General features: G+C 42.5%; 1 protein-coding gene across 1 annotated transcript; it reads left to right on the top strand.

Annotated features, from left to right (window-relative positions):
- LOC123412484 lies at positions 1–1,247 on the top strand. The gene is made up of 5 exons (XM_045105432.1): positions 1–81; positions 170–313; positions 575–715; positions 754–869; positions 911–1,247. Exons 1-5 carry the CDS (start codon positions 1–3, stop codon positions 1,245–1,247), a joined length of 819 nt encoding a protein of 272 aa, XP_044961367.1.
- The last annotated feature ends 6,960 nt before the right edge of the window (positions 1,248–8,207 follow it).

The raw sequence follows: 8,207 nt of genomic DNA, 5'->3' as shown, positions 1-8,207 counted from the left end.
ATGGTTTCGTGGAATGACAACGACAGCAGCGACGACTTCGCCGCCGAGTACATCTCTCATGCGGATCACCTATCAAGGTTAGTGATGTCTAGGGTTAGGCTCTGTTTAATCTAGGGTTTCGAATGGTTTTTTTGGTCTCGCTCGATTTGAACTTGCATGTTAAATTTAGATCCCAGGTACAATCGAGGACCCTAACTACGCTGGTGTTGACGATGATTTGATGATGATGTGTGAGCATGGCAAGTCGGTCGAGAAGTTGGCTGCATTCGAAGGGATTAGCACTGGGAGGAGGTTCCTCGCTTGTTCACTTGATGTAAGTTGTAGCTAATTTATGTACTTCTTCAGTTAGTAGCCAAGATTTTTAGGAGAATAGTTGGAGTGTTCATCTGCATTGTTCAGTGTTCATATTTACTGTTCATTGTTCATATTTACTATGATAGTATAAATTTATAGTTTAAATTTCATATATGAAATAAGCTTCAATTTCAGTACTGAATTTAAAATAGATAGCCATAGCTAGAAATTATATTGTATTCAAAAAATAGTAAGTACATTTCTACTGTTTGTTTTGCAGCAAGCAAGCAGTTGTGATATAGTTCGGTGGGTAGATGAGGAGTGGCCAGAGCACTTGCAGAATGCTCTTCACAAACTGTGGCTTATGTATGAACAAAGCAAGCATGATAATAGGATGGCATGCCTGGATCATTCAACTATTGTCCACAATCTCACAGAGCAAAAAACAAGTTGCAAGAGATTTATGAGAAGCTTGTGGAAGATGTGAACAACCTCCTTAATTCACATGATTACCTACCACAGCCAAGTCACCAGAAGGATGTTGAGAACATTATAATCAGTATGGACAACAACATTGGAAACATTATAATCAGTGTGGTCAACCTCCTTCTCTTGCTGCAAAGGATGCTGAAATCACTAAATTGAAGGCTGATGTTGACCAGTTGAAGTTCATTCATGTTGCTCAAGGCAATTGCATTAGAAATATGAAGCACAATCATCTTAAAGAGAATGAAAATATGAGCACTGATAACAGGACTCTGAAGTTTTGCTGGGCTGACCTGAAGAAAGAGAAGGAGAAGCTGGATGGATGCATTGCTGAGCTGATGAAAGACAAGGAGAAGTGGAGCATTGAAAAGAGTGCTATCGAGTGTTGCATTGCTAACTTGAAGAAAGCATGTGAAAATAACAACATGAAGCTGAAGAAGATCAAGTGTATTTGTGATGAAGAATAAATTGTCACGTGACACGACCATGTGGGTCATTATCTTTATTAAGCTTTCAACTATGGCTTGCAATAAGTGAACTTTGAATCTCATCATGGGTCACTTTTTTAGCTTTGAACCATGGCTTGTGATGAATTATGTGCAGAATTGTGTGATGAATTATGTGATAAATTATGTAATGAATTATCAGATTATAAATATTATATCATCCACATTTAGGCTTCTTTCAAGATTATCTCTCTCATGGAAATGAAATCCAACTTCCCACACTTCATCATTCAATCTACAAATCAAATAAAAGTTAACATTTAGTTAACAATTCAGTTAAAGTAAACAAACAATACAAGTTTCAGTTACAAATTAGTTAAAACTTTAGTTCTAGATACCAATTCAGTCAAAGTTTACTAAAAAGATTCAGTTAACAAACTGTAATACAATTAGAACCCTACAACCATAATCCTAGAACGCTATAACTGGATACACTTATAACCCTAACCCTAGAAACCAAAACCGCATGGGGAAAGATAAAACTTACGAGATAGCGTCGAAGGAGGATGCATAGTGATGGCTCCCCTCTGGATCTTCCTTCACACCCTTGGTGAACGCCCTCGTCGCCGAGTATTCAAGACAATAAGCGAGGGATAGCGGATGCGGAGGAGGAGCCTGAGATGGGTTCGAACTATCGCAGACCTCGGCTGGATTTACACCGGATGCATCACCAGCACCGCCACCGCCGCCATCGTCACCGCAACTGGAGGTGAGCATCACCGGTGGCGAGCAAGGGCGAGAGAGGAGAGGGACGTGGGGCAGAAAGAAGAGGGGGCGGAGGGGACTGTCTAACCAGGTGCGGCGTCCCAACAGTTTTTGTCTTAACGACACCGTCTGTTGAGCCGTTAGGCCACGTCAGCATTTTCTAGGCCCATGTGTCGGAAAAGAGGTCAAACGAGCCTAATCAGCCTATCAGTGCCTTTTGCAATGACTTAAGGGATTTTTTGGTGTTTTTTGCAACAAACTAACGAGTTGGTAGTATCCTACAAACCTAGCCATTAATACGGTGGTTTTTCGCAATTGACTCGGGACCGACATATGAGATGGCAAGTGCTTTTCCAATTACTACGGCCTATTTCGGGCTATGTTTGCACTGTATTTTATCTACAACAATGAGAAGATCATTGTCGTGGCACACGTACATCCCGGTTGTACTGTATGGCTCGTGGTACCTAGCATTTGGTAGTTTAGAGCAATTTTAACTGAATGATTCATTTCATTTGCGTGTGTCCGTTTGAATCGCCGCACATACAAATTTGAGTTCACCGTGCTAATTCAGAAAGAAGCACGTCTATTTTTATCCGCATGCGATTCATTTCAGTCTTAAATTTGGAACGATATATGCGCCGGTGCAGACAAGGTACGGACGAGGGCAATGCCCGCCCTTCTCCTATCCGTGGCCCCGTCCGTCGGTAGCACAACGCCACAATTTTCCTTTAATTTTTCCAAAAACCTCCTGCCCACCCTCGTGCGTGCCAGGGACGATGACGCACCAACCCTCAACGCCACCACCGGCCTTGCATCTATCGCCTCCGTCGGTCCTCTCTCTGTCACAGTAGCCAATCCCCGTGGCGCATGCAAAGGGCCAGCGCCGACCAAGCAGAAGAAGGTTCTGACGCCTGAGGAGCGCGCATCCAATAGTTGAGGGTTTGATTGCCGCAAGCCAGCTTTGACTCTTGGCTAACCTGTACTACGACTACAAGTTCTTTCTTTGAGGTGTGATAGCGCACACGAGTCCACATATTCACCAATCAATACACCACTATGGATCCACTCTCGTCTCCCTACGAGAAGGCTTTCCATAGCACTCACACTTATCTTGCATGTTTTAGAGCATTCATTTAATTTGTCTATGTACCACGTAATGTTTTCAAGTAGTCCATATCCGAGGACGCGACTATTCGAACAGATTAAATCACCCTGCAGGAGTATACTTCTTCACACGTGCTCTCACCACTTAGCACCATATGCACGTCATGCATCTCGACAACCTTCAAGCGGAAGCACTGGCGTGGGTGTCGACCACGACCGTTAAGCACACAAGACCCTAGTCCAGGTTTATCGCCTATCTGAGATTGAACCCGCAAGGAAGTCCGATCGAGGTTTCCTCTACGGCCCCAAACGATGTGTCCAGGGTTCCCAAGCCCACCATCCCGGTGCCACTTGGTACACCGTGCCACTGTGTATCTACCACAGAGAAGTCTACCCCGTCGGGCAGAGCTAAACACGGCCACCAACACTTTTCCTACAAACACCAGGAACTAATTGCAACTCCTGGACAGAGATCTAGGCAATTAATAAGCCGAGCGGGGTCATATTTCAGGGCGCAATGCATGGTAGTATCTTTTCTTGGATAACATACACATAACTCAGTTCTTAAGGATGGTCCCAATGAGACAACCCATCATGTACTCCTACATGGCCTCTCATCGCTACCTTTACCAAATCGGATTCACACTTTTACTCTCACACTATAGGACATGAACACAACCATTTCGATTCATCATCCAGATGGATCAGACTCGACACGACTCTAAGCATAGCAGGCATTGCAAGCAAGCATGGATGAGTAAGCACAACAAGGCTCGAGCAGTTGCTACTCATGCTAAGTGGTTTCAACTATTTAGTGTGACAAAATCAGGTCATGCAGAGGAATGGGTTCAAATACCGATAACATGTACAGTTGAATCGTGTTTGTCCTAATGCAGTAAAAGAGAGCAGGAGCGAGAGAGTGGATTATATCAATATGCTCAAGGGGGTTTGCTTGCCTGACACGTATAAAGATAGCAATGAGTCTTCATCAATGTCAACGATCACATCGTCGGAACCATCGTCTACCGAGAGGGAACAACACCGACAAACAAGAAAGGAACAACAATTACTTCACGGAAATGCAACACTATGATGCATGATCATGAAATGAAGATGAGAAGTGGCAAGGCTAATATAGCTACCATTTCTTAGGTTGAAGCTGGATTTGAATTTGAATTCAAATATCACTTCAAGCAAGGTATTTCTGGATACCCTTTTAATTGATTCGACCTGATGCTCAGGTATAACTTGTTTGAGCATGCATGAAGATAGCATTTTGAGGTACTGGTTTTCCTAGCTCAATGTTTGGTCATATAAATTGAAGTATAATTCAAATAGGTGTCAATTCCAACTCCAAACTATTTATTAAATTTACCCTCATCATCATTTTGCCTACTTGGTGATGTTAACTTTCTCAAACATTCCTTAAAAGGCCATAATCAGATTCTTTGGATTTTTCTGATCATTTTTCATATATAAATTATTTTCATTGGACTTACATATTATTTTCTATGATTTTTAGAAGTTTTAGGCATTTTCTGGAATTATTTTATAATAGGAAATTACTTATTGCTTCACCTCTGCATCAGCATTACATCAGCAGGTCAACTGACCTGGTCTGGGTCAAACCTGACGTGTGGGGCCCACACGTGAGTGTCATATTTACTAAAAAGAGTTTAATTTTAAACTTTTATTTCTAATTAGGGCCTGGGCCCATTGTGAGCGGGTCATTAGGTTAATTATCTTGTTTAACTTATTTCTGAAATTATTCTAATTTGACAGGGGTCAGGCCCCACCTAAAGGTGACTGATATGTCTCAAACGTATCTGTAATTTTTGATGGTTTCACGCTGTTATCTTGTCTTCTTTGTATGTTTTATGTACCTTTTATATCTTTTTGGGGACTAACTTATTGATTCAGTGCCAAGTGCCAGTTCTTGTTTTTCCGTGTTTTTGACTCTTTTCAGATGTGATTTTGGAACGGAGTCCAAACGGAAGAAAAACCCCGAAATGATTTTTTCCCGAACGGAAGAAGTCGAGGGAGACTTTGGGCCAGGCCAGGTGGGCCCGAGGGAGCCCACAAGGGCCCACTCCGCTACCAGGGGGAGGCGGCGGTGGGCAAGCTTGTGGCTTCCTTGGCCGCCTCCTGACCTAGGTTTTGCGCCTATATATTCCGAAATATTCCGCAAAAAATTGGGGGAGCCTCGAAAATACTTTTCCACCGCCGCAAGCTTCCGTTTTCGCGAGATCTCATCTGGAGACCCTTCCCGGCGCCCTGCCGGAGGGGACTTTGGAGGTGGAGGGCTTCTTCATCATCATCATCGCCCCTCCAATGACTCGTGAGTAGTTCACTTCAGACCTACAGGTCCGTAGTTAGTAGCTAGATGGCTTCTTTTCTCTCTTGGATCTTCAATACAAAGTTCTCCATGATCTTCATGGAGATCTATCTGGTGTAATCTTCTTTGGCGGTGTGTTTGTCGAGATCCGATGAATTGTGGACTTGTGATCAGATTATCTATGATATATATTTGAGTCTTTGCTGATTTCTTATATGCATGATTTGATATCCTTGTAAGTCTCTCCGAGTCTTGGGTTTTGTTTGGCCAACTAGATCTATGATACTTGCAATGGGAGAAGTGCTTGGTTTTGGGTTCTGCCATGTGGTGACCTTTCCCAGTGACAGTAGGGGCAACAAGGAACACATCAAGCAGTTGCCATCAAGGGTAAAAAGATGGGGTTTTATCATTGGTTTGAGATTATCCCTCTACATCATGTCATCTTGCTTAAGGCGTTACTCTGTTCTTATGGACTTAATACACTAGATGCATGCTGGATAGCGATCGATGTGTGGAGTAATAGTAGTAGATGCAGAAAGTATCGGTCTACTTGTTTCGGACGTGATGCCTATAGAAATAATCATTGCATAGATATCGTCACGACTCTGCATAGTTCTATCAATTGCTCGGTAGTAATTTGTTCACCCACCGTCTACTTGCTTTCATGAGAGAAGCCACTAGTAAACACTACGGCCCCCGGGTCTATTCACATCCATCGTTTACAACTCCGCTTTTACTTTGCTTGGTTACTTTGTTACTTTCAGTTCTCACTTGGCAAACAATCTATAAGGGAGTGACAACCCCTTCATAGCGTTGGGTGCAAGCTTTTGTGTTTGTGCAGGTTGGTGAGATACTCTTCCGCCTGATTGATACCTTGGTTCTCAACTGAGGGAAATACTTACCGTCGCTGTGTTACATCACCCTTTCCGCTTCGAGGGAATACCAACGTGCCGTAGTAGGAGTATTTCTGGCACAATTGCTAGGGGTACACAACAAACATCAAGAAGTATTTCTAGCGCCGTTGCCGGGGAAGAGGATCGCTTGCCAAGGAGGATCGTGAAGAATATTCTCCTGACAACACGCCTATTTCTAGCGTCATTGCCGGGGAGGAGAAAAAAAGATCTATCCAAGTAGGTCTCACAAACTCTTCTCTTGCATTTACTTTTGTTGCGAGTTGCCTCTCGTTTTCCTCTCCCCCACTTCACATTTGCCGTTTTCATTCGCCTTTCTCCTTCGTCGTTTTCCTTTGCTGGTTTCTTGCTTGCTTGTGTGCTTGTTTGTTTGTTGAAGACATCATGTCTGAAAACACCAAACTTTGCGACTTCTCGAGCACTAATAATAATGATTTTATTAGTACTCCGATTGCTCCCGCCACTAGTGCGGAATCGTATGAAATCAACACAGTTTTGCTGAATCTTGTTATGAAAGAGCAATTCTCTGGCCTTCCTAGTGAAGATGCCGCATCCCATCTCAATACCTTCATTGAGCTTTGCGATATGCAAAAGAAAAGAGATGTGGATAATGACGTGATTAAGTTGAAACTTTTTCCTTTCTCGTTGCGAGATCGCGCAAAAACTTGGTTTTCTTCTTTGCCTAAAAATAGCATCGATTCTTGTGATAGGTGCAAAGATGCTTATATATCCAAGTATTTTCCGCCGGCTAAGATCATCTCCTTACGCAATGATATCATGAATTTCAAGTAACTTGATCATGAACACATTGCACAATCTTGGGAGAGGAAGAAGCTTATGATTAGAAATTGTCCCGCTCATGGCTTGAGTTTGTGGATGATTATACAAATCTTTTACGCTGGCTTGAATTTCGCTTCTCGCAATATCTTGGACTCCGCCTCAGGTGGAACGTTCATGGAAATCACGTTAGGAGATGCTACAAAACTCCTAGACAATATCATGACCAACTACTCTCAGTGGCACATTGAACGGTCGCCTGCTAGCAAAAAGGTGCACGCTATAGAAGAGATTAACTCGCTTAGTGCTAAGATGGACGAGTTGATGAATTTGGTTGCTAGTAAAAACACTACCGTAGATCCTAATGACATGCCACTATCTTCTTTGATTGAGAGTAGCAACGCTAGTTTGGACGTGAATTTTGTTGGTAGGAACAATTTTGGCAACAACAATGCTTTTAGAGGAAACTATGTTCCTAGGCCTTTTCCTAGTAACTCCTCTAACAATTATGGCAATTCCTACGGCAACACTTATGGAAATCACAACAAATTACCCTCTGATCTAGAGAGTAATATCAAAGAGTTCATCAACTCTCAAAAGATTTTCAATGCGTCCATAGAGGAAAAACTACTCAAAATAGACGATTTGGCTAAGAGCGTTGATAGGATGTCTTGTGATATTGATGCTTTGAAAGTTACATGTGCTCCTCCCAAGATCAACTTGGATGAAACTTTGAAAGCTATGCGTATCTCCATGAATGAGAGCAAAGAAAGAACCGCCCAAATTCGCGCTAGACATGAATGGTTTAAAAGAGTGTGTTCTAGTGATGCAAATCACGAAGATCTTAAAGTGCTTGGTGTGTCTCCTCTTGAATCTTTGTTTTCGCGTGTCAAACCTACTCATGGAGGGGCTGGATATGAATCCACTTTGGTTGAAAAACGCCTCGATGATTCGGAGTCCACCTATCTTGATGATAAAGGTGTGGAGAGTGGAGTAGAAGAAGTCAAAATTTTGGGTAGTAATGAAACTCCCACTTTGGATTTCAAGGAATTCAATTATGATAATTGCTCCTTGTTTGAATGCATT

The sequence above is a fragment of the Hordeum vulgare genome, chromosome 7H (genome assembly GCF_904849725.1).
Source record: "Hordeum vulgare subsp. vulgare chromosome 7H, MorexV3_pseudomolecules_assembly, whole genome shotgun sequence".
Taxonomy (NCBI): Eukaryota; Viridiplantae; Streptophyta; class Magnoliopsida; order Poales; family Poaceae; genus Hordeum; species Hordeum vulgare.
This window is presented reverse-complemented; position numbering and strand designations above follow the sequence as displayed.

Excerpts from the sequence above, each read along its gene's own strand:
- LOC123412484 (XM_045105432.1), top strand. The coding sequence starts at position 1 with ATGGTTTCGTGGAATGACAACGACAGCAGCGACGACTTCGCCGCCGAG. Across the intron at positions 716-753 it reads GCCTGGATCATTCAACTATT|ATTTATGAGAAGCTTGTGGA; the intron begins GTCCACAATCTC and ends AAGTTGCAAGAG. Across the intron at positions 870-910 it reads ATCAGTATGGACAACAACAT|TGCAAAGGATGCTGAAATCA; the intron begins TGGAAACATTAT and ends TCCTTCTCTTGC.